This window comes from Drosophila elegans, unplaced genomic scaffold, assembly GCF_018152505.1.
Source record: "Drosophila elegans isolate 14027-0461.03 unplaced genomic scaffold, ASM1815250v1 contig_814, whole genome shotgun sequence".
Taxonomy (NCBI): Eukaryota; Metazoa; Arthropoda; class Insecta; order Diptera; family Drosophilidae; genus Drosophila; species Drosophila elegans.
The window spans coordinates 17,670,318-17,698,263 of NW_024546167.1; the positions used below are offsets into that span (position 1 = coordinate 17,670,318).

The 27,946-nt window shown below is 38.4% G+C and overlaps 5 protein-coding genes across 6 annotated transcripts; 3 read left to right on the top strand and 2 right to left on the bottom strand.

The window, feature by feature from the left end:
* Nucleotides 1-1,263: 1,263 nt before the first annotated feature.
* On the bottom strand, nt 1,264-2,996 carry LOC108148034 (glycerate kinase). Its single transcript, XM_017274874.2, has 2 exons — nt 1,744-2,996; nt 1,264-1,685 (listed from the first exon to the last, which is right to left on the bottom strand). Exons 1-2 carry the CDS (start codon nt 2,881-2,883, stop codon nt 1,356-1,358), a joined length of 1,470 nt encoding a protein of 489 aa, XP_017130363.1. The 5' UTR covers nt 2,884-2,996; the 3' UTR covers nt 1,264-1,355.
* A 1,015-nt stretch (nt 2,997-4,011) lies between these two features.
* Nucleotides 4,012-5,869, top strand: LOC108148035 (pancreatic triacylglycerol lipase). The gene is made up of 3 exons (XM_017274875.1): nt 4,012-4,299; nt 4,353-4,464; nt 4,827-5,869. Exons 1-3 carry the CDS (start codon nt 4,269-4,271, stop codon nt 5,848-5,850), a joined length of 1,167 nt encoding a protein of 388 aa, XP_017130364.1. The 5' UTR covers nt 4,012-4,268; the 3' UTR covers nt 5,851-5,869.
* A 717-nt stretch (nt 5,870-6,586) lies between these two features.
* On the top strand, nt 6,587-7,725 carry LOC108147762 (inactive pancreatic lipase-related protein 1). The gene is made up of 3 exons (XM_017274492.1): nt 6,587-6,735; nt 6,787-7,548; nt 7,605-7,725. The coding sequence occupies exons 1-3, from the start codon at nt 6,587-6,589 to the stop codon at nt 7,723-7,725; spliced, it is 1,032 nt and encodes a 343-aa protein (XP_017129981.1).
* A 513-nt stretch (nt 7,726-8,238) lies between these two features.
* LOC108147980 (phospholipase A1 member A) lies at nt 8,239-13,692 on the top strand. The gene is made up of 4 exons (XM_017274789.2): nt 8,239-8,778; nt 12,162-12,902; nt 13,090-13,258; nt 13,319-13,692. Exons 1-4 carry the CDS (start codon nt 8,685-8,687, stop codon nt 13,422-13,424), a joined length of 1,110 nt encoding a protein of 369 aa, XP_017130278.1. The 5' UTR covers nt 8,239-8,684; the 3' UTR covers nt 13,425-13,692.
* A 25-nt stretch (nt 13,693-13,717) lies between these two features.
* Nucleotides 13,718-26,338, bottom strand: LOC108147979 (vesicular glutamate transporter 1). 2 transcript variants are annotated; one of them, XM_017274786.2, is made up of 9 exons: nt 26,253-26,338; nt 25,277-25,506; nt 24,058-24,446; nt 20,284-20,614; nt 19,265-19,501; nt 18,030-18,680; nt 17,787-17,972; nt 17,318-17,533; nt 13,718-17,089 (listed from the first exon to the last, which is right to left on the bottom strand). In XM_017274786.2, the coding sequence occupies exons 3-9, from the start codon at nt 24,105-24,107 to the stop codon at nt 16,859-16,861; spliced, it is 1,902 nt and encodes a 633-aa protein (XP_017130275.1). In that variant the 5' UTR covers nt 24,108-24,446; nt 25,277-25,506; nt 26,253-26,338; the 3' UTR covers nt 13,718-16,858. The 2 variants fall into 2 exon arrangements, with proteins under 2 accessions (XP_017130275.1, XP_017130276.1); XM_017274787.2 differs by lacking the exon at nt 26,253-26,338 and adding an exon at nt 25,636-25,849.
* Between the last annotated feature and the right edge of the window lie 1,608 nt (nt 26,339-27,946).

A 27,946-nucleotide genomic window follows, 5' to 3' on the forward strand; every position in this document is an offset into this window, starting at 1 on the left:
TGGGCCCAGCATGACCACCAGTAGGCAGCCAAGCTCTTGATTAAAGGCAGTCCATTGACACATGAGGCATGTAATGAGATCAGCCTCTTCCTGGTAATCTCTTAGAAGATCAGCTATATCTCATACTATTCCAGTTACGTGCTGTTGCTTTCCCATATTTAATCAGATTTTTAGATTAAGAGGGACTATGTAATTGGAATAAAAGACAATTTCAACGTAATCTTATACTATTTCAAAAGTTTTCTGTTTAAGTTAAACCAAATGTAAATTTAAACTTCTCTAAAATATGTTGTAGAAAAAAAATAATAAGATTTTGTTTGGGCTTTAATATTGATAAATCTATAAAATTTCTTTCTTAATGAAGACTTGAGTCATTCATGTACTTTGCAAACATTGATTTCTGAGGACAGTTCAGCGCAGAGACAAATGACTTTTGCGCGCAGCAGATAGATAGATCTCAGTCATATCATAGTATAGTTTCAAAGGAATCAGAGCTCAGTCATCCCCGTTGGCGGCAAATGCATAAACTACAGAATGTAGTTAATAACAAACCTAATCGAACAAAAATAGCACAAGAGAGTGTGACTGGCGAATGTGATTATTAAATAATTGTGGCAAATACGCGGCGAAATAATTATACTATACCGCAGGGAGTAAACAATGAGAAGTGCTGATAGAAGCGGGCAAAACAATCACAATTAGAAAAATATGCAGTCAAAGTGTTAGCTAGTAAAATTTTATAAATTGCAACTGGGCGCGCGTCGCGTTTTAGTTTCAGTTATTCAGTGTTTCAGTTTGCTAAAAATACAGCGAAGCAAATAAATTTACATTTTTAATTGCAATTATAGCTGGGCTATTGTTGTAGTTGGCTCGCTGGCTACTGTTTGCCTTTGGCGTTTCCAACAATTAAGATGATTTATTAGCAGCGCATTTTTATGGAGACGCAGTACAAAAGAAATGGAAATTACTCAAGATATTTATATATATACTTAAGCTATGCTGTGGTGATGGCATATACAAATTGATTTATCACATCTGTCGACTGTCACATAATTACAATCAAGACAATTCCAAAATGATTTCATAACCGGCGACGACGAAAGCTAATTGCCAGTTTATGCTGTCACTGGAGAATGTCTCAGAGCATAAAGATCACAAAATTATTTGAATTTGAATGGATATTAAAAATGTTAATGAAAAAACTCGTAAAAATTTCATAGAGCAAAATTAAAGAGGAAAATCGTAAAAACAAATTCAAACGACTGCGGTTCAAGAGCAGCTCCATTAACGAATTGCCCCATATTTATGTATATAGTATATGTATACATAGAAGTATTTATGGGGGGTTTGGTATACTAAGGCACGACCAGGAAATGCAAATCCATCACATTGGTTCCCGTGTGGCCAGTGATCACATGGTGTTCGCCCTGTCCGAGATTCTTGTAGAAGTTGTAGCTATCGCAATTTCGCAGTGTTTCGGCCAGTTCATCGAGGGTATGATCACTTAGATACGATTCTACAACGATGCTGTCTCCAATGGCGCCTGCAGCATCGGTGGGTCCATCGATGCCATCGGTTCCGGCGCTCAAAAAGGTGCAATTCCGCATGGTCTCGTCGCGATGCAGAGCCTGCGACATCAGCAAAGCCAGATGCTGACTCCGGCCACCCAATCCCTGCCCAGTTACCTAGATTAAAAAGGTAAATTAGTGAATTTGAGACATTTTGAGGTATGATTATACAAACTTTTATGACTGGCTCGCCTCCGCAGATGAGGAACAGTGGCTTCTTGCTGCTCAAGTGCTCTTCTAGGCACTTCTTGAACCCCGGAAAACTACTCTCTCCAAAGGCATACTTTTCCCTCAGCTGCGGATCACGTATGCCCTGCTGTCTGGCCTCCTGGATGCCTTGCAGCAATCGCATATAGTCGTTGGCCACTTGGGTCACATCGCCTTGAACGCTGCAACTTAGGATGCAGGGAATGTAGCCCAGTTTCTGGGCTTCTTTTGAAGCCTTTGAAGTGGCTATCACATTGCTGCCCACCACAAAGATTTTGTGCTCTGGTAGTACGAGTTTCTCCGGCTTTTCAGGTGCCTTAAACACCTTTTGTATCTCTGGGGACAGCTCATCCCACATCTGATGCTTCTTGAGAATGTCGGTTGGAGAGGTTTGTACTCCGGGTTGAATGGTGGGTCCACAGGCTATCAGTTCCAGGGGATCTCCTATGATGTCGCTGAGCACAAAGGTCACCAGGAGTCCTACCTGTCTGGCAAACCTAGCCAAGCGTCCACCTTTGATGTCCGAACAGGCAATCCTCACGGCATTAATCTCCTGGATGCTGGCTCCCCGTTTCATCAGCTTGTCTGCAATGGAGCGTTTGTCCTCCAGGGTTAAAGGTGGACGGGGTAAAGGTAGTAGAGCAGATCCTCCACCAGAAATGAAGACGAAAAGTATGTCCTGGGGGGTCATCCTCTCGGCCAAACTCTTGATTTCCTGGGCTGCTTTTAGAGCCACCTCATCCGGCAGATTGTTGGGTGCTCCTTCGTGTATGGTCAAACCAGGTGCAATGGTTTGATGGAACTGTTTTAGGGTGTTCACGGGGACACTTAGGACTCCGCCGGCCGAAAAGGTGCCCAGATCCTGATGCACTTTGTTGGCCATACCCAGCACGGCCTTTCCAAAGCCCACAATATGGCATTTCTTTCCGCTAATATCCTGTCGTTCTCCATTGAGTTTAATGCATGCCTCACAAGCTTTTTCTCCACATTGGCATTGGGGACGCAAATCGAAGCTCTGGAAATCGGCGAATATCTTCTCAGGATGCACTGCGTTCACCGCCTGGACGAAGATCTGACGCATTTGATCCCAGGTCTGTTGTTTGGCCATTATGTAAGGTGCTTCGGACACGGGCGATCCTAATCAGCGATGCTTAAAATTCAGTTTTACTGATAATTTTCAAAACATTCGAAAATATTATATATTTATTAGTGAGACCGTAGCCGAAACATGCAAATATACCAAAAAGTTAGGGGCTCTCACGACTGTCATTTAAATTAAATTTAAAATGTATTGCCCATTTCATACACTTAAAATGCGTATTACAACTTTACATTATTTATTGATGATAAGTTGTTTAGTTTTTTAATTTTTATTAAATATATTAAATAATTCCCTTCTGCATGATTCCGCAATGTTTTATGGAATATTAATCAACTTATACGTTTTTAAGAAAATATTTTTATAAGTTTCAGGAATCCCCCTTTTCTGTTAATGCTAAGTGTCACAAGCTGACTGCTATGTCACTATTAAATTTTATGTTAATTTAACAGAGTCTGTTAATGCAAAAGCCGTTCAAAATAAATGTAACTGAAAATTACAACATATAAAAAGCAGCCAAATTAATTATATTACTTTAAAAAGAGTGTCAGAAAATTGTATGCCACATTGTGTAGCAGTAGTTCAATTCAATCGGGTGTGGATTCAAATATTGACACTTCAGTTGTGAATTAAGTGAAAAAACTGCCAATTAATAAATGTGTTGGCCAAGCAAATGGACCAACTAATTTGCTTAGAAATTAGTCAATACTTTACTTTCACTGACGCAAAAAAATAGTTCAAGCGTAAAAGCCTATCGAATAAACTAGGCAAATTAACACTTTTTGCTAGTCATTAGGGTTTGGTTATTTAGTTTTAATTGTGTGTTAGGTCTTATCTTTTAAACGAACTTTTTAATTAAAAAAAACATAAGTTTAAGGAAGTTATTAAGTTAGTGAAGTTATTATTATCTTTAGATCACAGTTGACATTATTTCACTAACGAGGAAGAATCTCCAGCAAATATAAATACAAAAAGTGCCATTGCTTTAAATAATTGCAACTTTTCCACTTAATATACATATATATATATATACAACAGCTTATGAAATTTCCGATTTCAAGGCGGAAACCATATCAAATTGGTTCTTAAAGCGAAAGTAAATCTCAAAGTCCCTTAAATAAGCCACTCGCTTTTCAAACACAACATAACAGCTCCGCCAACATCGCGATCCTCGACTACTTTCGTTCTTGTTTGAGACCAATCCAACACACCATTTGACACCACCATTTGCCCCTGTGTGGGTGCTTATGTATGCCAGTGGCTCAATCAGTTACCAATAGACTGATCGCTGCCTGCGATAGCCGCTCCACTTAAATAGCAACGACTCTCGGTGCCCGGAACCCAGTCTACACACGGCCCTAGAAGTACGAGTACTATTTCAAGTTAATGACGACATGAAGTCGACTGCGTGGCTCTCTTTGCTGGGTGAGTGAATCCAGAAGTTAAGAGCTTATAATGTTTACTAAATCATTGGATAGGTTTTGTTTGGAGTGCATCTGCCAATCCGCTGGTGGGTCTCCTAGATCCCGCCTGCCAAGTGGTGCGTGGGGAATGTCCCAATAAAAATGTCTCCTTCTGGCTATATTCCAAGTAAGTATCAGGGCTAGAACAACTTACAAAGTTCTTAAAGAATAAAAAGAGAACTTTGCATATAAATTAAAAAGTAAACAAATTTCCTTTATTTAAGGAACATGTTATTTTTTTTACTAAAAGGATTAATGCATAAACATGGCGTAAACTATGAGAAAAAAATTTCCTTAAAAAGCCTTAGTTAATTTTTAATATAATTTACTCTTGATTCCTTTAATAAGGGTTTTTTTTAATTAAATGAATTTGGCTTTCTGGTTGCAAAACCATTTTAAAAATTTGTTCTATTGTCACATACTTTCAATGATTTTAAATAATATTTTGGATGACTCTATAATTTTTTTTTTTACTCACAATTAAATAAGCTCCACTCGGAGTAATCCGATCCTGCTAAATCCGCTGGACCTCAATCCCTGGGACTTCCAGCCGCCACGCCCCCTCAAGATCCTCATCCATGGCTACACAGGATACCGTGACTTTGCGCCCAACTCGTTTATACGTCCTGCACTTCTGGACAACGAGGATGTGTACGTGATCTCAATTGACTATGGGCCACTGGTGCGATATCCCTGCTACATTCAGGCGGTGCAGAATCTTCCGCTGGTCAGTCGGTGTCTGGCGCAGTTGATCAACAACCTGGTGGATCGAAGAATAGTGGCCAATGAACAGATCCACCTGATTGGCTTCAGTTTGGGTGGTCAGGTGGCGGGTCAGACGGCCAACTATGTGAAGAGAAAGCTGAGAAGGATCACGGGACTGGACCCGGCCAAGCCTTTGTTTATTTTGGGACCCGATTCAAGACGTTTGGACCCGAGCGATGGCGACTTTGTGGACGTCATCCACACGGATGTTTTCGGTCGTGGAATGCTGCGTGCCTCGGGTCATGTGGATTTCTATCCCAACTTCGGAGCCCAACAACCTGGCTGCATGGAGGAGAATATGGAAGATCCGGGCAGTTGCAATCATGACAGAGCTCCTCGTTTCTATGCCGAGTCCATTAATTCCACCGTGGGTTTTTGGGGACGCCAATGTTCCAGCTGGTTGGTCCAGCTCCTTAGACTTTGTCCCACCACCGGGGCCCAGGCCCAAATGGGATATCACGTATCGGAAGATATAAAAGGTTCCTACTTCCTCAAGACTGCAAGTAATTCACCCTATGCCCTGGGCAAACTGGAGGATGTGGACAATAGCCAGGCACTGGCCAAATTCCATCTGAATCTGGAACACAATGAAATCGGCGATGACTATGAGCCACAGCTATTGGAGGCTTTTCTCGAACTGGAGGCGGTGAAAGTGATTGTAAAAATGGATGAGGGCGATTTGGACAAGAAATTGGACTGGATAGATCGGGAGGATGAAGAGCCCTTGTCGAGAAATGTGTTTAGATAGGATAGAGTTTTAGTAATTGAAAATTAAATTATGAAAGAGATTGCAAATAAACTACTAACGTTAGATTTCCAAAAAAAAAGCTGATTACTTCCTGGGGGTAAACCAGATGATGTAGTCTGCAGCAGGTAAAAATCAATCTGAATCTTATTCAAAATAAAATCGGCAAATAGGAAGTCAAACATGTGTTAATATAAGGCTATGATTAAAAAACAATTTATTAACTCATTAATGAGCATGGTTGACAGAAAGATATCTAAAGGAAATTATTAAACTTAATTTAAATATACCATTAGCTTTCTAATATTAAAATCAACTAAACCAATTTGCTACCCAAATTTGCAATTTTATTATTATAACATTAATAATACATTCTAAATATATTTTAAAACTAATTTAATGACATACGACCTTTCAGCATTTAAGCCAATTTATTTACCTGTAATTTTATTCATAAATAGTAACCTTCCTCTGTAAATCATCACTGTTCTCCGCTGCTCTTGTACGGCAATTTCATTACCAGTTTCTAACACCTAACCCCACCCGCAGCGACCTTGACCCACTGTTTCTTCACCCACCCTCCAACTATACCACCTTTGGCAACCTTGACTTTTTATCAGCTGCCAGTATTTGCTTTTTATATGGGCCCTCATTTTCCATGCCATTTTCAATGTTAGGCAGTGCAAATTTAATAGAACTTGCGTTAGAGCCTGAGCTTAGATCAATTTAGACTTTAGTCATGAGCAAATATAGCACTGTGATCCTCCTCTTCGTTATTTTTGGCTGCTCCAAAGCAGATAAACAGCTGAGAGGCTGGCTGCCTGAATTTTGTGTTTTTGCCGAGCAAAAATGTCCCAATTCGCGAGTTACTTTTTGGCTTTATACCAAGTGAGTGAAATTTAATACAAAAAACCATTGTTAATTCGTATTTTTCTTTAGCCAAACACGTGATGATCCCATTCAATTGGATCCCCTCAATCCACAAAAAGATCTCTTCGAGCCTCGTCTGCCACTGAAAATTTTGATTCATGGCTTTATAGGAAACAGAAATTTGACACCGAATCTGGAAGTAAGAGATGTGCTGCTCCAAACTCAGCCTGTAAATGTAATCTCTGTGGATTATGAGACATTGGTGCGTTGGCCCTGCTATTTTCCCTGGGCCGTGAATAATGCTCCAATCGTATCCGAGTGTCTGGGTCAGATGATAAATAATCTAATATCGAGTGGCATAAGCAGGCGTGAAGATATCCACTTGATTGGCTTCAGTTTGGGTGCCCAAGTGGCTGGAATGGTGGCCAACTATGTGAGCCAGCCTCTGGCCAGGATTACTGGTCTCGATCCTGCGGGTCCTGGCTTCATGATGCTACCTTCGCTGCAGCAAAAACTGGATTCCAGTGATGCGGACTTTGTGGACATCATACACACCGATCCGTTCTTTTTCTCCATGCTGCCGCCAATGGGTCATGCTGATTTCTATCCCAATCTCGATCAGCTAAATCAAAGGGGTTGCAGTTATATCAGCAATTGGAGATTTTACAATTGCAATCACTATAGGGCAGCCATCTATTATGGAGAGTCCATTGTATCTGGAAGGGGTTTTTGGGCTCAGCAGTGTGGAGGATGGTTCGACTTCTTTTCACAGCGATGCAGTCACTACTCCAACATGCCCAATACCCAAATGGGTTATTTTGTTTCGGAAAAGTATGATTTTATTTATTTTTTTTATGTTGTATTCACTAAATTCATATTTTTTTCAGTGCCTCAGGCTCGTATTTTCTCAGCACCCACGAGGTTTCTCCCTTTGCTAAAGGTCCCCTTGTTGAAGTCGAATTTGATATTTCGGAAATTCGTAAAATCAGGGAATTAGCTTTAAGTTAAGGCCAAGTGATGGTTATTGATAGTTACAGTTTCTTAGGATACTCTTTTAATTCATTTTCTAAGAGTTTTAGAGTTACTTAATAATATTATTAATGAATTTTTATATTTGATTGCCTTTTTTGCATTTAAAAAATATATATATATATCTTGGCATACTTTAAGGCACATTACATAAATTTAAAATCTCCAAAATCTTTCTTACTAACGTTCTCTGCAAACTTTTTGTAAAGCAAAAAAGAAAAATCATTTGTAGTTCCAAAATTTCATTTAAAATTTGGTATTACCAATCAATTTAACTGGCTTCAAAGTTAAAATTAGCGTTTTTTTTAAATGTTTTGATTTTGCAAAACTTTTTTGTAACCCTTACAACGGCTTCTCGAATTAAAATAAAATACCAAAGCAAACTGAAAGCTTTTCGCATTGAGTGAGCTTTTGGATGCCGGTGCGAACTTTTCGGGCAGCCACCGAAAACGAAAGACTTCGGACACGAACTCGACAGTCAGTGGCTTGCCAGAGCGCAACCAAATAGCACGTGCCCGCGAACTTTGAGGCGGTACAAATAATCCAAGCCCCGAATATAATCTCTTTAAGAGACCGCGCGTGCCCGCAAAAATAAAAGAAGTGTGTGTGTGTGGTAAAACCCAAAACTGAAAACCGAAAACTGAATCAATTTCTGTGCAGAGGCAGCCGGAATTATGCCTCGCCAGCTTCGCCGTCGTCTTGCTGTGCATTGAAATCGAAATTGAGTCCAATGACCAGCTCTCGAGCTGGTACCTAAGAAAGAGTTTTGCACTTTGAGATCAGTAGTCGTTCCGCCGGTCAACAAGCAGACCTTGACCCAAAGCCCAAAGACCAAAGAAGAGTTCGGAGATTGCGCTCTTATAGCCCAGTTATATAATCTCAGTTGCAATTGCAATTTAAGCTAAAAGTAGCAAAAATAAAAAATAAAACAAGAAAAAATGTGGCTAAAGTGTGTGAGGAAACCGAACAGTGCAGACTTTTGGCTGCAGCTGCTCTGCGTGAGTTTTACACTCTCCCGCCTGGAATTCGCCGGTTCGTATGTGTTGTATGTTGTGCTAAAAGAAACCCAAAACCGAGATAAATTTAAGTTAAACTTTTACTTTCGCCCTGGCTGGCACCTTTCTTTTGGCCCTGTCATTGTGTCCATGCTGTTTTTTCTGTTTCTGTATCTGTTTTTGTTGACACTTCGAATTGGCGTCGTTTTAAATTTGTTGCACAATAACTAACATCGTTTTCTTTTCCCTCATTGCGACCTTGCCTCATATATTGGTCAACAATGATATTAATATCTTGAAGAGCCTCCTCTACAAGTAACTCGCATTTTTTAAGAGTGTTCATCCCACACAAAAATGCCGCCATGACAAGGTGTGAATTTTGTAGTCTCGCCGTAATCAGAGCCCAACCATTTAAAAGCGCTCTGGAATCTCTGAAATTTCGGGTGCTTAATTATGTATTCATATTTTGATGCCCCTGCACCTTGACACTCTTCGCAGCTTTTGCAATATTTACTGCCAGGCACTGTGTTTTTATTGCCGCTGATGGATGTGTCATATGGGGCGTATGCGCGTTGCCGAGGTGCGTGTCATTGTCGAGTTTTTTTAATTCAGGCGGATTCAGAGGGCAGGTCCACGGTCGCCAGTTAATTTAGAATGGCAGGGCCAGATTGCAGGTTATTGAACTCAAGCTAATCTCTGAAATTATAAACCGAAAGTAGGCCAAATATGTTGAAATCTAATAGCTGTAGTCAATTATTTAATAGTTGTAATTCGGACACGAAATTAAGCAATTTGGTTAAGAATTTTGTTAACACGCTTGTCAAATTTAAAACTAAGACATGCATTGGCTTTGGCTGCTTAAGGTTATGACACACATATCTTGATATCTATATCGATTCGAAGTCAGTTGGTCAATAATCTCCAAAGCCAGCCAAAACAATATCCATGACTCATGGCAAATAAAAAACACAAAGACCCACAAAACAAACAGAAAACAACAATAAACGAAGTCAAAAGCGATCCAACCCAAAAAACATCTTTCACTTAGCAGGCGATGAGTATTTCGTGTTTCGCCTCCAATTTCGTTTTTCTCCTTCCGCATTCGACCGCTTCCGTTTCGGGGCCTGATTTGTGTTAGTTGGACAGAGTTTTCCGGCCAACCAAAAGTCCCAAAAATTTCTCCATGCCATTTTCCCGCCAAAATAAAACATAAACAAATCCGAAACCGAAACCAAAGTCATTTAATTGGCATGCGTAATGCTCGAATGGAAAGGAAAATGAAAAAGGGGGAGGGTGCACTTACATAAGATGGGAAAAAGCAGCGCACGAAGTCGGAGATAAACGATTGTGAAAAACAAATGAAAACAGAAAAGCTGAAGACAATTGAGGCATGACCGCGACCACAGCCCATTGCTAATTGAAGTGTGGGTAAAACTATGTCTACAGAGAAAGAAAAAGTGATCTAAAAAAGTTAAAGAAAAAAAACTACTTAGAAACAAATTAAATATAAATAATAGCGCTAAGGAAAAGATATTAGAAAGATATAAAATACAAAATGTAATCTACACCATAAAAAATTGGTTTTTAATAAATGTGTTTTGAAAATAAACTACAGACCGTATTAAAGTACAATTATTAATTAATAAAACCCCTATACTTTTATATTTCGTTTCTTTTCCGAAGAATCAAAAATTGTAGTCCAAGGACTTATTTTTTCGTGGTATTAATACTCATCTTGTTGCGAAATTTTTCATACCCAATAGTTTAAATTTCATGTAACAATAGTTTAGTTTCTATGCATATTTCTTTTTTTACTGTATCACCGATTTCAGTGGGTGGTTGAGTTGCATTATGTTGCTGACTCTGATGTAAAAATACGCTTATTGCATTATTAATTTAGCTAGCTGCTGGTCTAGCCAACACACATGTCATCGAAATCGGAGTGAATTAAGCCGTGTTCACTGTGTCGCTGGGGCTTGTATGCCCTATAAGGCAGCCAATATCTTCGGGTATTTCCAGTGCCCAGCCAAGCGACAAGAGTCTGCATCTGCAATAGTTTCCCAGACCGGTTGCATGACGCTCGGTTATCTCTTAACTACCAGTAACTAGTCGTACTCCAACCGCAAGTGGGCCAATTGGTAGCTCTAACATTTTGGCGTCACCAACTGAGACAGTCGAAGGCCGATTCTCATATGTTTTGGTAGACTTTTAATTTGGCCATTTGGATGCAAAGCGCATTACAGCGGCTTCTTACGCATGCGGCGTGCTCAACGTTGCTGACACACAAACTTAGCTGGAACTAGTTCACAGATAGAGCTTTTAATAAAATGCAGAGTATATATTGCAAATTTTATTAAATTAACTAATTTGTGTTTTTTTTTCTTTTTTTGCTATAAATATAAAGTGTATCCAAGTTTGTGTTCTATCAATATTTGTTAGTATATTTTAAAAAGGTTTAATGGATTGTTAATTATATGTTGCTGTGTTAATTACCTCATAAATTTAAGAAAAGCCAAAAAACAGTATTTAGTTGGGTCAACATAAGCCTAGCCATTTAAAATTTTTGTGTATAAATGTATGTTAGCTCATGAAAGCTAAAAATATGTTTGAGTAAAAACCAATTTTTTAAGGCACCATAAAAACAGTCAATGTTAAGTTTCGAAAGCGCTGCACCATTAAATTATTTTTAATTGGCCTTTAAATCATAATTTAATATAGAAATATTGACATAAAGTATATAAAGTTAAGAAAACAAATTTTGGGCCTTTGGAAATTAACTTTCTTATAAAAAATTTTTGAAAACATTTAAGTATTACCATTTATAAAAAGAATATAGAATATAGAAAAAAAAATTGGTTTAGTTAAGATGAGTATAACTGATTAAAGTCTTACAAAAAACTTTAACCATTTAAAATTAATAGATGGGAGTTGTACAATAATTTAATACCAGTGCTTAAGTAGCAAAACCGCATTTGTGAAATGCACTCCTCGCAATTGCGAACCACTTGGCGCATATCTGTTCGCAGAAAACGAACCCAAGTGTTAGATAAACCGATCTCAAATGGGTTTTCCTTCCCCCACGAATCAGATGAATAAATTACGCATATTTATTCCGCATCCAGTTGCCAGCTCCAGTTATATCATGAGCAGCACGTTTTGTCAAAAAATAAACCCAGTTGGTTTGAAAAAGCAAACAACGAGCAGTGAGCCACAATATAGCGTCACTTCCGTTTGAGGCTGACTTTTACTTTCTACAACTAAATGTTGCAGCTGCAATCGCATGACATTTGCAGCGTGCCAAATTGCAAGCATTCAATGTCGCTGATGCCAGCAGCTGGTTATGTAATTAAGTGTTATATCTTATAGCGAAACTAGTTTGTCAACTAAAATCTTGAATTTTAAATCTCACATCCTCCGTAGCTGGCCAAAATGCGGGAGTTGTGGCTGCTGCTGTGGCGGCTGGTCAAAATCAGACGCAGGTCTATGTGACAGATTCTTGCCTCCAGAAACCGTACCGCTGTCCACACCCAAAGATCCAGTTCTATTTGTACACGAGACGCACCCAGGAACAACCGGAATTCATAGATGTCCTCGATGCGAATGCCTTGTACTACACGCACTTCAATCCGCGGCATCCCACCAAGATCATAATCCATGGATTTGGAGGCGGCAGAACATTGAGTCCCAGTCCGGATCTTCGAGAGGCGTATTTCAGTTTGGGCGAGTACAACATCATCATTGTGGACTATGCCGATGCGGTCAAGGAACCCTGTCTGAGTCAGATGGACTGGGCTCCTCGATTTGGCAGCTTGTGCATTTCCCAGCTGGTAAAGTACCTAGCTCGTCATCCGCGTGGCGTTCAGCCGGATGATATGCACCTTATCGGATACAGTGTGGGTGCCCACATCGCTGGTTTGGTGGCAAACTACTTGAAACCCGAGGAGGGAAAGCTGGGCAGGATTACCGCCCTGGATCCAACGATATTCTTCTATGCGGGCGCGAATAACTCAAGGGATCTGGATTCTACGGATGCCCACTTCGTGGATGTCGTCCACACAGGAGCTGGAATCCTCGGGCAGTGGCACTCCAGTGGTCATGCGGACTTCTACGTCAACGGAGGCACCAGACAGCCGGCTTGCGTGGGATCAGCCACTTTGTTTCGTAAGTGTTCTAAAATAAAATGTTCTAATTAATATAATAGAAATTTTCTTGTTGTTTTAATTTTAAAGAAAATTCCTTATACATTTCCTTAAGAAGTATTGTACATACATACATATACATTGTACATACCTAGCCATATATTTAACATGTCGGTTTAATATAAATTATCATTCCATCAAAACCGCAGAAACCTTGGCCTGTGATCACACAAAAGTCACGCCGTACTTTATTGAATCCATAACGACGACTCGAGGATTTTATGCAGGTCCTTGTCCCAACTTGTTCTCCTACCTGATAGGCTGGTGTGAGCCCAAGGATTCAGAATATGTCCTAATGGGCGAACACTGCTCTCATAAGTGAGTCCCATTTTAAAAAATATGTCTGTGTATTCTTTATAACTATATTTTTTAATGCAGAGCTCGAGGGAACTATTATGTGACCACCAATGCCAAGGCGCCCTTTGCACGTGGTTTTCCGGGTAAAGGGCGATCCAATGGAGAATACCAGGGAGTGAGAAGATAATGCTCTTCAACTGGGCCAAGTCGTTAAATGAATTTGATATACTAATTTGTATTTGAACCGCCTGGACTGAGGCACTTTTTACACCGTAGCACTCATGTGATTTTAGATTGTTTCCTAATTGATACCTATTTATTTCATATTTTTGTTATTAGCTCTAACTTCAGCCATTTTTTGTTGGGAGCTGGGAATGGACCGAGTCCCAATCTCAAGTGTTCCGGGACTTGTACAAACAAATAGGTATAATCGTTAAGATTTATGCTAAGAGTTGGATGAAATAAAAGAACTCAATTTTGTTGGCATAATTTTTAACATGTTCGTTTTATTGAATTCCAAATACAATTCATTAGGTATAATTTCGTTCTGTTTTTCATGACCTTCGAATATGGTATTTCGTATAGCCGGATCTCATGCATTGGGGTTTGAATCTTTATGTCTATTAACCAAATTTAATTTACACAAGAGACGAAGAAACTAAGCAGAACTTAAAATGAACAGTGGTTTTCTTGTTTTCTGAGTCTCTTTAATTCGTTTATGTTTAGGAATAATTATTTGATCTTCTTTTTTTGTTTTTGAGCATACAATGAAATATATAAGTATTTATTTAAATTTGGTTTAACTACCATATAAATTATACAACATGGGCGGGTGTTGCCAGAAAAGGGATCTCCGATTGTGTATAATATATTTAATTTTGATTTATTAATTTATATTTTGTATACAGAACTCTCAGTGAACACAAAGAATCTTTTGTTGCTAAATATATACACGGTTTAAGTATAGGTTGGATATCCCAGCCAAAGTGATACAGCTTTTTTAATATCAAGAAGTTTCTTTGGGTTCAGATTCCAAAGAGTTTCGTAGACCTTTTCACGATTTTAGTATATATATGATTTATATTAGTAGCATATATCTGATTCGTATTTGTGCGCCTATATTTCTGTATGAATGTGTATGCATTTCCTAGCGTTTTCATTTGTTTATTTCCACGTACAACATTTAAGTTTGGCTAGTAGTTAAAATACCCTAGAAGTAACCTGTTCTTTTGTGACTCTGGCTATAGCAAAAACTGATGGTTTAACACTATTAAAGTTGCGCTCGTTTAGTTTTTAGCTATGCTTTGGTTTCAATTTGGCCTTATGTACACTTAAATTACTCACAAAAGCATTTAATGATGGCATTCAACTACGAGATATAATTGTATTTACAAACTGTTATGTCAAACGACTTATTATTTTATTATTTTCATATCTTAGCAAAAGCAAAAGTTTTAACCGTGGCTTTTTTGGTTAACATATCTATGTTATTATTGTCCACACAGCCCCGAGAGCTTGAGTATCTCTCAAAAACAAAAAATAAAGAAATAAAATCGATAAAGTGAGAGCTTGTCTCTAAAGTATTAATCTTTAGATTAAACATGAATTAATCTTAAATATGGTTTTATATACAGAATGAATTTGTAACTATTCTAATATTACACATACGCCCCAGTGGCCAACATTTTTAATTGCCTGCGCAAAGCATTCGTTAAAAATATGTGCCTAAAATCAAATTATGATTTTAAATAATTGGAAATAATAGGTGAATATTAAATTAATTACTATTAACTAGGCTTACTTCACTAAGTATTGTCGCTCACACAAGCAGTATTGTTTGTTTTCTTCGATTGGAACTTTTATCCAAAAAACATTTAAAATTTTAATATATATTAGCTATGTTAAAGTTTCTATACGAGTATTTGCGTGAGTATTTAATCGCTGCGCTGTACAAATTACGGTATTAGAATTGACTCTTTTAGTTAGAAAATGTTCACGTTTTTAATACATAGTGATTTAAATGTGAATTATTTAAATTACCTTTTTATAGTTATTTATAATATTTGTGGCTAATATATGTTTGGATAATATACAGACGATTAGAAATAATTTCTTTGTAAATTTGCATTTTCAATTGAATAGTGCGAAAGTAAGTGCGTCTAAATATGTTTTGTGTGGCAGTAATGGAAGTTTTAGGTAAATTGTAGCTAAATTAACAAACGGTGCATGTAACTTAAGAAAACAAATAGTAACAGTGCATTTTGTATGTTAAATTTGTGCTCCGAAATAATATTTGGTGCATTAATAAATTAAAGTTAAATTACCTAATGCAAAACATATTTACAATCTACTAGGTATTTCGAAATTGTTTAAATTTATTGGTTTAGAGAGATTTAATAGTGTTAATATAGAAAATTTAATAATTTTTAAAACGAATGTTCGTACTTGAAAGCAAATTAACAAATATCATTAAAATTATAGTGTATTGTTTATTTTTTGTATTATAAATTGCAATGTTTGGATTTTCAAGCCAAGGAAATAGGAAAAAATCGTAGAAGAGGTCGAACTTTTTAGGAAACGTAAAATAAAGTGAAATTTAAAAGAAAGATTGCATTGAATCCAAAATATTTTTTTTGGCATTAAAATCCAAACTTAGTGAAATTCTTTTACATTTTTATATAAAGTGTTCCTTTTGCTTATTAATATTTTAATGTAGTGAGCATATGAAGACCAATTCTGAGGTTATATGCGCCTACGGCTATCTACTTAAGTGTTATGTTTTTAGTACCTACATCATGCCTTGCTCATGTTCCTAAAACACAAAAGCATACGGTGCATCAAGAATAAAACCAATCAAACATAAACAATTTATAGTTAACAGAACAATATTATGTTTTTTGATTAACTAGTATTTTTATGGTTATCATTCGTGCCGAACATCAACAATTGCTTGGATTTGATTAAAATGTTCTCCGTACACAGAAGATAATATCATCAACGGTAATAAAACGTGCAGTTTGCAGTTCAACAACAATCTTTAGCTAAATATATAGTATATATATATGTATATATACGATTATACCGATTTAAATATAGTTATTATGGGCTTTGTCTGGATTATGTGGTTTACGATATACACAAGTGCTGACTATATATTTCCAGTTCGTTCCCTATCTTGTGTTGCAGTTTCGATTTTTCGGAGCTTGTAAATAGAAATTCGCGGAAGCGACGCCTTAGTACCATATACTATAGTTTCTATATAGATCGATTAGGCCAGTGTGTGTCTATATGTGGGCTAATGGTAATGGTAATGGTAATGGCTATCGGTATTGCTGTGTATGCATATGTAGTTTCTCTGTTAGGTACATAGTTTCATTGTGTTAGTGTGGCTTATGGAATCCCCTAATTCGCTGACAAATTCGATACTCTTTTAGTTATTTTTTTATGTATAGTATATATATCTCCGAAAGGCTTTTGGGATCCCTTCATCAATGGAACTCAACAAATAGAAAGTTAGAGAGAGTATGGGGAAAAAACTTTAACGGCACACCAAGAACAAACAATAAACGTCAAACGATTTTCGACTACAACTAAAGACTATGATATATATCAGTGAGTCCATTACTGCTGCTGCTGGTATCCCTGCGGATCGTAGGACGGCATTTGTCCTTGCGTGTATCCATATTGTCCTGCGTTCGACACATCCCCGTAAGTTGGTGGTGCATCCTCCTCGGCGATGGGTGGTGCACCACTGGCCATGGCGAATGGATTGTTGGCCACGTGCCCAGTGGCGCCGTAGCTAATGGCATTTGACTGCTGCATTTGGCTCTGCTCATTGTACTCGGGAGCGCCCTTTCGTGGGAAAAGTGGTGAACAATGGTATTACAGAGTTAATTAAAGGGTTCGAAAACATAATATGTTTTATTATTAACTATCTTAAACGTTAGGTAGCTTTTTAATAAAATGTAGTTAAATTATTATTATTATATTTCAATAATAAATATCTAAGTTAACATTTTAAAAACGAACTGATAAAAAAGGATATCTTAAAAGGAAAAACATTGTTGGTTTTCCACTTACGAATGAGGTCTCCTTCATGTAGTCGCCCAACATGCCCGCCTGACTGGGATCCGTGTTGGTAATGGCACCTGCTGGTGGTGCCCACACCTTCTGCTCCTCAGCTGGAGGTTCCGCCCAAGGCTGCAGTTCTCCAGAGGCGAAAATCCCGTAGAAAGTACACCCAACCAGATGAACACAGGCGGCCAAGGTGAAGACGGTTGTCCAACAGCCAGTGGGCTAAAAAGTTTATTTATAAATCAAAATTCATTAATATTTAATGATCCATTTAGTTAATATATTAAAATATTAATATGTATAGCTCCTAAAATTCGAAACCTTTTATAAGTCCAAAAAATCTGAGATGAGAAAACAATAATTCTGTCTGCTATAAATCAATAAATTTACTTTGATTTCCCACTATTTTTTGTTGTTTGAAATTTGAAAAACATTTTTGACAGTAATTAATAGTTTCCCACAAAACTCAACTTACATTAGCCTGAATGAGACCATCCAGAGCGTAGGGCACAATGATGCCAGCCAAAGTGCCAATGCCATTCGACAGACCCATCAAGATACTGGCATATCGCGGAGCAATATCCAAATGATTGACATTATAGCCAGAAATAGCAAACCCACTGAAAGCCACGCCGCAGGTCAAGGCAAACATGGCTCCCGTCTGGAAAAGAGAGCTTTATAAAATCAAAAAAAAAATACTGTCCAATTAATGACCTACCGCCGTTGAGGAATGCGCAACGAATAGGAAAAACAGGCCCTCCATTCCAAAACCGCCGCAGTTGAACAGCTTTCTCACATTCGTGGTGGACAGGATGCCATTCTTTCGCAGGTGATCCGCCAACATGCCGCCAAATGGAACTATTGTGGTCATGATCAAATGGGGCAGGGATCCCACGAAGCCCGCCTCCTCCACTTTAAAACCGAACTTATGCTTGAGGAACGAGGATTGGAAGAGGACCAGGAGGTAGAAGTTCCAGGACCGACAGAAGTTGGCCACAATGATGGCGTAAACCGGCATCGAACGCATCATCTCCCGCCAAGGAGTCGTCTTTAAAGATGGCATTGAAGGATGAGCCGACTCCCCCAGCGATTTCTCGATGTACTTCAGCTCGGGTATGCTGATGGCCGGATGTTTGCGAGGATTCTCGAAGCACAACCATATCCAGAACATGTACCATATAATACCGAACACCCCGTAGGCGTAGAATGGCGCCTGGTAGCCCACCGTATCGGCCAGAAGTCCGGAGAGCGGAAGTCCCACCACCACGCCGGCATAGGAACCGGAAAAGGCCAACGTGGCCAGTCGGGAACGTTCCATGGGAGGCGCCCAGAAGCGCCAGATGCCATGACAAGCCGGATACGTAACGCCCTGGGGAGGAATATAACATTCAATAATATCCGATTTTATGTCAGAAATTTATAAAGACTTTTGATATTTATTTAATAAGGAGGGTGCTGCAAAATCACTAGCAAGATATTTTTAATCCGGAAGTCCGATAGATTTATTAAGAAAAACGACATTTAACGAGGAATACTTTAAAATTATTTGCTTTAAAAATATAAACATCAAACTAAGTCTACCAAAAAAATTTAAAAGGCATAAACAACTGGTTTACTGTTTCCGAAATCGAATGAGCATATATGTTGTTGCCAAAGTATCTGCCATTTCTTTCAGAGTCAAAGAAATATGACAAACTCCCCAGTCTTTTACACAAAGAAATCGCATTAAAATAAATGCTTTTGTTATTTATTCTTTAGCCCGGCAGAACCCCCATCCCTTTGAGGACTTAGGACATGTTTCCATTTCACATATTTGCTTTATCATACAGTAAAATCTAACCCTCCCCATTTTCGCAACATCACGCAGCCGTAATCCCCGGCTTTGATCTGTGGCAAAATCGAATTTGGTTAGCTGGTTGGTTGGATGGTTGGCTGAATGGTTGGGCTACGTACCTCGAAGAGTCCTTGCAGGACGCGCACACAAATCACCACATGACCGTGCATCAGGGTCATCGCGAATGGCACGAAAAGATGCAGTGTGGCGGAGCTTACGATGGACAGTCCGAATATCTTGTTGGCCGGAAACTTGGAGGCGATGAAGCCGCCGGGAATCTGCGTCACCAGATAGCCCCAGAAAAAGGACGAGTCCACATGGCTCTCCACGGCCACAGTCCAGTTCATGAAAACAGTCTGCAAAAATCCGCAAATAAATACATTTACAGGGTGAGTTATCAGGCAGTTCAACAATCATTAAAAACCGCTGCAGGCATTTATTAACGAGCATCCGGGCTCTGAGTTTCAAAATGGGTTGTGCAAGTATCTATGTGGGGGCGTGGCCTTTTGTGTATGACTTTTGAGTGATATCCACCCACAGACACACTCACACACCCTAATTGACAACAGCTTCTCGCCAAACGAAGAGAATTTGATGGCTCCCTCTCTATAGCATTTATTTTTACTCATTTAATTCTGTCAATTTGATCAATTTAATATGTAGAGTTTCAGCAAGCAAATGTGAGCTGAATTTAATGAGAGTCTTTGTCAACTGTTGTATAATTTAAAATATTTAAGCCATTGCGGAATTTCAACAAAACTTAATTTGAAGTTCTCAAGTTCTTAACATTTTTATAGTTATTTATCAAATTTTTAAAAAATGTATCATCAGAAGTGAAGTGATGGGATGGAATATAATATAATTTTTTATTTAAGTGGGTCTTCAGTTTTGTTCGAACAAAACCTATTAGCCTTAAATTTTAATTGTAAAATATGATTTAAAAGATGTTTTAAGCTTTTCTTAACATAAAAATCTTAAATATTTATAAATACTTTGGGAATTAGGTTAAACTAAACGAACTTATTAAATTGTGATATATTTTGGGTCAATTGAAAAATAGTATATATTAGCTAAAGCTATGATTGCAATATTTTAGGTCTTTTGAAGAAAGGAATATATAGTAGCTATAGCCACTCACCCCGTTGTGCTCTCCTTTGAGCTTGGCCGCCGACATGTTGCACCGCATTCCGAAGGCGATCATGAATCCCACGCAGGCCATGGTGGCGATGGTGTAGCGGGCCGGCATGCAAGGACACTCCGCCTTGCAGTACTTGTCGATCTTCCGCAGCGGCGGTCGCTCGATCTCCTCGAAGGAGGCGGGCGAATCGGGCCGATCGTCGTCGTCGTCGTAAGCGTGGCCGCCTCCAGGACCCCGGCCCTCCCGGTCACCGCCCTCCATCTCCTCGTAGCCCCCGTGTCCGCCATGATAGCTCTGCGATATCTCGAACTTCTCCATGTTGGGCTTCAGGCTGTAAAAGGGAAATAAAATAAAAGTATTAACTAAGATTTAATTGATAGATAATATACATATTTCAAAAGCATAACATTTATTTCTTAACATTCGTCATTTGTCATTTAAATAAATTTTTCTTTTTTTATGAAGATGTTTGGAAATCTGCGTATCTTAAAAATCCTATTTACGGGAATGGAAATAAGTATTCTAATACTAATACTTCTAATACTAAAAGACTTTTGTCTATTCAATTAATTTCTCGTTTAATGTGATATAGAAGTTGGAAGCTTCGCAAATTTTTTGTTTTTTGTTTGACAGTTTCTCAAATCAATTCCCTCAATAAAACTTGTATATTACAATCGTTTTCTCCAGGGGCATAATTCATGCCAATTAGAGTGGCTAGCAATCCAAATCAACAGGTCAACTGGAGGGCGTGAAAACACAAATATTTTTGGCTTGTTAGCAGCAACAGCTGCCACCCCTCCAAAAACCTGCCGCCCATTTGAAGGTGGTTGTTGTTTTTTCCCAAGGGTCCCAAAGGAATTGCGGTATTTGAGGGGAGGAATTTGCTGGCAAAACTTCCCCTCTTACTGCTGAATAAAATTCAATTTTATTAAGTGCTGATAGCATGGCTACGGGTATTTAAAGTTGATTGGACCAGGTAAGAATCCGAAATCGCATTTCCCGATTTGATTTCCCAGTTTAAACACAGTTAAAAGACCTTGTCACCGACTGATTGATGGATGTGTGTTAGCTGATACCGAATGATATCTGGGGTTGACCTTTACAACCCAACCACCCTCTCTCACCAAACCATTAACCCGGGATAAGTGACACATCAACTGAGATATGGCCCTTACCCCCCTTCCCCTGAATTAGGAATTTTTCTTCATAAATTTCCAGACAAAGTCCCCATAAGTATGCAATACAAACTAATAAGCAGCCACCAGCTAAAACAAGCCACTACAGTGGATATAACTTTTTGTCGTCGTCGAAGTCGCCGCCTGTCACATAACTCAACTGTCTGCCGCCAAAGCTACCCTCGTCTGGTCACGCAGGATCCCCTGAATATGGGCAAAAAAAATCAAAAAGGGGAAAGAGCAGCATCTTGCGTCCTTCGAACAACTTGCGACTTGACCGACTTTAAGGCTGACGCCAATTTTATGCGGAAATTCTTATTTGCCCTGCGAAAAAAAGACAGCTGCGTTATGTCTGTCATTAGGTTTGTTATATGCCAAACGAGGATTCGATTACCATTTCAACGTGATATTTCAGGACCTAGGCACTTAAGGTATAAATCTAGGGAATATTAGAATTAACTTCTGAAAGCAATTTACCTTCTCATGCTCCACAATAATTTTTACGGTAATATTATATAAAATATATTTAATATCCGATGATATTTAAAATTAAATAAAAGTTATACGCATTGTTTTGGTGTTAAAGCTTGGTTTTAATACAAATTATGTTAAATTTAAAATTTGATTAGGCTTAAAGGTATTTTAATATTCATCAACTATTCAAAACCAGACAACCAGTCAAAACCAAATACATTTTTATACGAATTGCTTTTTTTCAATGATTAGTATAAAATAAATATATTTTTGATTTTTTTGTAGGTTTATTGTTTAACCTTAAAGATATTTTGAAGCACATATCCGCCCTTGAATATATGACCTATTATATATTATTAAAAATAAATTAAATTGTTTTAAGCAAAGAATAAGAAAATACAAATTAAAAAAGCTGTTTGCTAGTTCTTCCAAAATAAATAGTACTTGTTTCCTATTAATCCATACTTTATTCATTAGGGTTTTTTGCATTATTTTAGAACTTTATTTTAAATTGTCCTGATAGAACATCACGTGTTCTTCTGTTTTCAAAAATAACTTCACATCCTTGACTGGTTTTTTTGACGTCTCGCCAAACTATGTTTGGCGCAAAAGTTCTGTGTTGATAGTCAGTAAAAATGTTGCAGACTTTTTGGCGCCGCCCAGATTAAGGATAACTGGCGCCACGAACTGAAGGCATTTTGGCATTCGCTTTTGACTTTAACGTGGCCACAAAAACGCGACCATTAGAGATGTAAATGGGGCACATTCACAAAAATATATAAATGGATGGTGTGTATTAGTTTGTTTGCCTTGACAACTGAGATGCTCCGGCATTTGGAGTGGGCGGCAAAGAGAAAGTGGTGGCTTGTCAGCGACACGACCGCGTATCTTCAATGGCAATTCTAATTTCATTTTCACTGGCAAGGATAAGGATAAAGGAACTCCTTGAGCGCTCCCCCGATGAGGCATTTCAATTTCTTCGCGCCAAGTGCCACTCGAGAGCTTCAGCGGCAGGTCCTGCCAACGGCAACGGAAACGGGTCGTAAAAATCAATTTCATTTGCGTGAGCCACTGCAGCAGCAGCAGCAGCAACAGCCCTTCGTCGGTATGCAACACATTCCTTAATGAAAGCGATCCAATCCACCTATTGTTCCAATTTCTAATTTGCGCCCAAAGGTCCTTGAGAAATCAGGCGAGGTGTGGCCATAAAATTGCATACCAGGACCACACACACATTCATTGAGTGTTTGCCCAATGTGCCCCAGTAGGGTTTTATTGTGTGTTTCCCGGAATCGAAGGTGCCGGCGTATACGTACGCCTAAGTTCCCGGACACGTGCTGCCAACGTGCCCGGAATTCCTGAGCCACCGGTGTGCTCTTCGTCGGCATGCCAGCGCGTTCATTGTCACCACTGGAAAACCTGCGAGTCCTGTAAGTCCTCGGTTAGCCCCCACCTCTAATGACTTGCTAAGCATGCCAATAATTTTACAACTTTCCGGGGCGCGACACGTGCCAAAGTTTCGCGACGTCGGCCAGTCGACAGTGCGTATCAATATCGGTACATATTTACTGCATTATCCTGGAAATGGTCAAGTTCAACCAACCACGAACACCGACCAGCCTTGCGTTAAATTAAACTCTCTCACTTTTTTTGTTCTTTCCAAAGTCCATTTGATTACAATCATATTTCATCCTAGGCATATTGCTCAGCGTCATCGCTGTACACTGGTAAACAAAGATTTGGATCATAAATAAAGTTAAGGGATGTCTTTTTTTAAAAAAATTATTGACGCAATCTTTTGCCAAAGTTTTATATATCTCTTAAAACAGTTTATGGGATTATTGTATAGCTATATATAGCTACATAATTGTCCAACATTTTATTTATAGCTTCCATTAAGCTTTAAAATTCCAAAAAATATAAAAAAATCAAAACACAAAAACTTCTTTTAAAGCTACAAGTAAAGATAACTATTACTTCTGAAATTTTTAATGGGGTATATCAAAAATATAAAGTTTTGAATTTAAATTAAAACTTATCGCATTTCATTGGTTTCCCAAAACCAAAACCCTGCTGCTTGGTGTTATGCTTATAATATCACATTCGATTCGTCTGGCACACTTACCCGCCGAACACGCCCGTCGCCTTTTCCTTAAACGCCGTCAGACCCTTCATGCTGCTGCTGCGCTCGTGTCCCTGATTTTCCCAGACTCCTTCTGACTCCGCCCCTGTCTCCGGATCGCCGAATCCTCCTCCGTGAAAGTCAGCGCTTGTTGTGCTTCGTTGGCTTTTCCGCTGTTATCACTTGGGCGCATAAATATATTTTGTTGCCTACTTCACGGCGGATTGCCGTGTATATAAGCGTGGCGAATCGGCGGCGGCTAATTTCCGTGAAGCCAGCACAAATTTGATGACTATATTTTCGGGTTGGTTCGCGCACTCAGCAGGGGATTTTCAGTTGGTCGCCATATAATTTCGATTAGCGGAAAGCTTGTGCATTTTCATTTACAGTGCCTGAAAAAGAGATTTGTACCGGTTATTAATGGGTCCAACAATTTGTGTTCTGTTGCTGATAAGCAAAAGTTTCGTACAATTTCATCATTTTGCACATTTCTTGTAAGCGGCTTATGTTCATAAATTTGCTTGGGTCTCCGATGGGAGTGATGAGGGAAACGAACGAGTGTTATTGGATGGGTGTGGGGTAACTACTGAGCCGGGAGAACATTTTGTAAATATTTCTGGCTTTGTTGGCTATTTTGATTGCCTTTTACGCTTCATTTAGTGTGTGGATGAAATTTGAGCCTTTTTTGGTTAGAGTAATCTCTTCTGAATAGGGTTAGCAAAAATAAGGAGAGAAATTTTATAAAAAACCTCTGCAGCATAATAAAAACTATTTTAATTGGCACTTTTAAAACATTTTAGATACATTAATCAGGATTCATCTTAAGGACATGAGAAACACTTTCTTAAAATTTAGTTAGAATATAAGTCTCTAGAGACTTGAAATTATTAACACAAGCCTGTCTACAGGCTAATGTTATGAATCTAATGTAACAATAATAATATTGTTTTTTGGTAGAAAAATGAAATGAAATGTAGCAAAGAAATTGTAATTATTTAATAAAATTATTAATTATTATTTCAAAGTATTAATAAACAGGACCTTCAATTAGACTTTATTTATTTTTTGTCAAGCATTTAAAAGTTCCTTTTTTAATACAATGAAATTTATAAAAAAGGTCAGCATTCCTTGGCGTTTTTCACTAAATTCCCAGAAGATTCCATTTGAAGCTCTTCCCCCAAAATCGTTGTACTTTTGACCTTTGGCCTCAACGCCTACTTACATGCCACACTAGAGTTACGTAATCCATTTCGCCGTTGTGCCCGATTATGTAATCTTCCTTTGTTTAAAATATTAGCACAGTTTGTGTTCGGTAGTTAATTTGGCTTAAATTATTTTTTATTAGTCAACAAAATTTGTTAAGCATTTAATTTTGTTGTTGTTGGTTAGGATATCACAAATAAGGTACACAGATAACAGATTATATAGCTTGATTATACACTACGCGATACGCTGTAAATGGGATAGTAAAAAATGGTGAAATTGAGTTTAATACTTTAAAGTTTTTTAAAAATATATTAATTTTTTATTTTTAATCTCTAAAATGTTTAAAAAAATAATTTAAGTGTTTTAAAGTCTCACATTTTCTGGGCAACACACGCCTCGCAAAAATAAGAGTAAAATTGAGAACTGAACATAAAAACTTTGGATAAACCAATTAAGAACTTAGAATGTGGGACGACAACATCCAGACAGAGTTTGACCACGAGACCGGCGGCTGGATTTTATGGAACCGACGACCACGAGGACGAGGACCGATCCGAACCCAACTCTGTCTGAAGACTGTGTGACAGCCAGTTCAAAATCAGCCGCGATGTGGACCTCCATTTGAGGATCGGCGGAGGACAGGTGGCGACGGAATACTTGGATACATAAGCTGCCGTTCTCGGCCTGGAATGTATCCAATATATAGACACGGTATGGGGAAAACTAGTGTAGAGGTGGAGAGGGTTGGGGGATGGAGGAAGGGGGAGGAGCGTAGTATATACACTGGAAATTTTCAACCACTGGAATGTGTGAGTTTTTCTTTTCAAGGGTATTACGACGGGTGGGCCAGAAACCGTCGATTTTTTTCACTTTTCGCCATAAATCAGCACTTTTTCGATACACTCTCTATATGCGAATGATTATTCAGATATTTTGTAACCATATATCCTTATTTATTGATCTATTTTAATGGTATTTTTCCAGCCATTTACCCGCAGCTCAAACGGCTCGCTTTTGGCCTCAGCAGGACAACGCACGAAGTGAAACTAAAAGCGCCCGCATTCGCCTTTCTTGTCTGCCCAGATGGATGTCCTGCCAGCGGATTATGCTCCTCCGCAGCATAATCAACGCATTTGTCCCTTTCGCACAGGGGCTGTGGTGAAAAGCTTTCCACCGAAACGAAAGCTGCGCAGGCCCGAGAATCCTGACGAGTCCTTCGTCCTTCGGCATTGGTCGCTGGCGGCTGGCAACAGTAGCCGTTGATACTTGGGGCCACGGTGGGGGTATGCCGAGCCACCTGCCCGTGGAGGACCAATCAGAAGTCCTCTTGTACATGGGAATGTACCACCTCCTTTGGGTTGGCATGCGAATCTCAGTCGTGCGTGAAATGCTATTAACATGTTGCCAGGCCATTTTCCATTGTTTTTTGCCCCATGGCACACACAGTCGTCCTCGTCCTGCATTCTCCTCCTCGTTCGACATCCCAGAATGTCAGCCATTTTGAATATTTTTCCCTGTCTGCTTGGGGGACGCTCAAAACACCTAAGCATGCTCAAAAAATTTTCGAAAATACAACGATTTATGAATGAGCATCGCTCCTCTTGATTATTGACCAGCCACAAATAAGTGACTTTACTTCTTTGGAGTTTGATTGATTCAAGTTGTGCGTGATGCTTTTTATATTGGCCAAGTTTGTGGCTCAATTGGTTGCCAATCTAATGGATATCATTAGTTATGAGGCCCTTAAGTGGTGTAACAATTGATCATTTATTTTCTTAAAAATGTTTCTTTTGATTTTAGAGTCATCATAGAGCCATTATAATTGCTTTGTTGAATCCGTATTCACTCAATCCAAAAGAGTCCGTTCTAAACAATTTAAAGATGAAGGCTTAAAATTGTACTAATACTTAAAATTTACTAAGCTTCCCAACTATTCTTCACCATTACATTTTCGCACAATTATCTACCTTAGCTTAGATCGTGCTTTATTTATTTATTTACTTATAACCTAGTGCTACAACATTTTATATTTAAATTTTTTCTAAGTTTGTATTGCGTTTAGACATCTCGCTTATTTTAAAATGGTGTTTCTTAAAAAAAAAGTTTTTAAAATATCTTTATTTTTTTAGGCAATCCTTTTTATGACCAAAATACTAAAATAATAAAATAAAAGACAATTAAAGTCTGCCCATAAGAATATTTTAATGGAAATATTATTATAACTGTAAAAATTGTTGTCTAACTTTAAACCATAACTAATTTTTTTGAAGAGATTTTAAATTAGCTACATAGCAGCTATAAAAACATAGTTGTACTTATATTGGTACCTTATGTTCTCTTGCTGTGTTAAGTTATTTGATTTAAATCAAATTAAGTTTAAGTATAATTAAGCCCAAAACTTGTGGAGTATAAGTTCTTCAATTTTGCCTAACAGCTTAAGCTAAAGGACATAATAAGTTGCTCGTTAGCCCTTCTCTAAATCTTTCTCAATGGCCACTTAAAGTAGCCGATAATCTTGGTCAACAGTGTGAGCAACTGCCTCGATTCTCACCCACCAACCTAGCCAATTCATAATCCATAAAGAAAAAAAACCTATGCCTATGCCTCAAAGATATCCCTGCTTCCGTTTGGGAAACCAATCCCGAATCCCCATTCAGATATCCTGGCCACGTTGCTAATACGACGC

Excerpts from the sequence above, each read along its gene's own strand:
- LOC108148034 (XM_017274874.2), bottom strand. The coding sequence starts at position 2,883 with ATGGCCAAACAACAGACCTGGGATCAAATGCGTCAGATCTTCGTCCAG. Across the intron at positions 1,686-1,743 it reads GAGGCGAGCCAGTCATAAAA|GTAACTGGGCAGGGATTGGG; the intron begins GTTTGTATAATC and ends TTTTTAATCTAG.
- LOC108148035 (XM_017274875.1), top strand. The coding sequence starts at position 4,269 with ATGAAGTCGACTGCGTGGCTCTCTTTGCTGG. Across the intron at positions 4,300-4,352 it reads TGCGTGGCTCTCTTTGCTGG|GTTTTGTTTGGAGTGCATCT; the intron begins GTGAGTGAATCC and ends ATCATTGGATAG. Across the intron at positions 4,465-4,826 it reads TCCTTCTGGCTATATTCCAA|CTCCACTCGGAGTAATCCGA; the intron begins GTAAGTATCAGG and ends CAATTAAATAAG.
- LOC108147762 (XM_017274492.1), top strand. The coding sequence starts at position 6,587 with ATGAGCAAATATAGCACTGTGATCCTCCTCTTCGTTATTTTTGGCTGC. Across the intron at positions 6,736-6,786 it reads ACTTTTTGGCTTTATACCAA|CCAAACACGTGATGATCCCA; the intron begins GTGAGTGAAATT and ends ATTTTTCTTTAG. Across the intron at positions 7,549-7,604 it reads GGTTATTTTGTTTCGGAAAA|TGCCTCAGGCTCGTATTTTC; the intron begins GTATGATTTTAT and ends TATTTTTTTCAG.
- LOC108147980 (XM_017274789.2), top strand. The coding sequence starts at position 8,685 with ATGTGGCTAAAGTGTGTGAGGAAACCGAACAGTGCAGACTTTTGGCTG. Across the intron at positions 8,779-12,161 it reads CTCCCGCCTGGAATTCGCCG|CTGGCCAAAATGCGGGAGTT; the intron begins GTTCGTATGTGT and ends CATCCTCCGTAG. Across the intron at positions 13,259-13,318 it reads GGCGAACACTGCTCTCATAA|AGCTCGAGGGAACTATTATG; the intron begins GTGAGTCCCATT and ends TTTTTAATGCAG.
- LOC108147979 (XM_017274786.2), bottom strand. The coding sequence starts at position 24,107 with ATGAAGGGTCTGACGGCGTTTAAGGAAAAGGCGACGGGCGTGTTCGGC. Across the intron at positions 17,973-18,029 it reads TTGCGCATTCCTCAACGGCG|ACGGGAGCCATGTTTGCCTT; the intron begins GTAGGTCATTAA and ends TCTCTTTTCCAG. Across the intron at positions 17,534-17,786 it reads ATGGTCTCATTCAGGCTAAT|CCCACTGGCTGTTGGACAAC; the intron begins GTAAGTTGAGTT and ends TAAACTTTTTAG.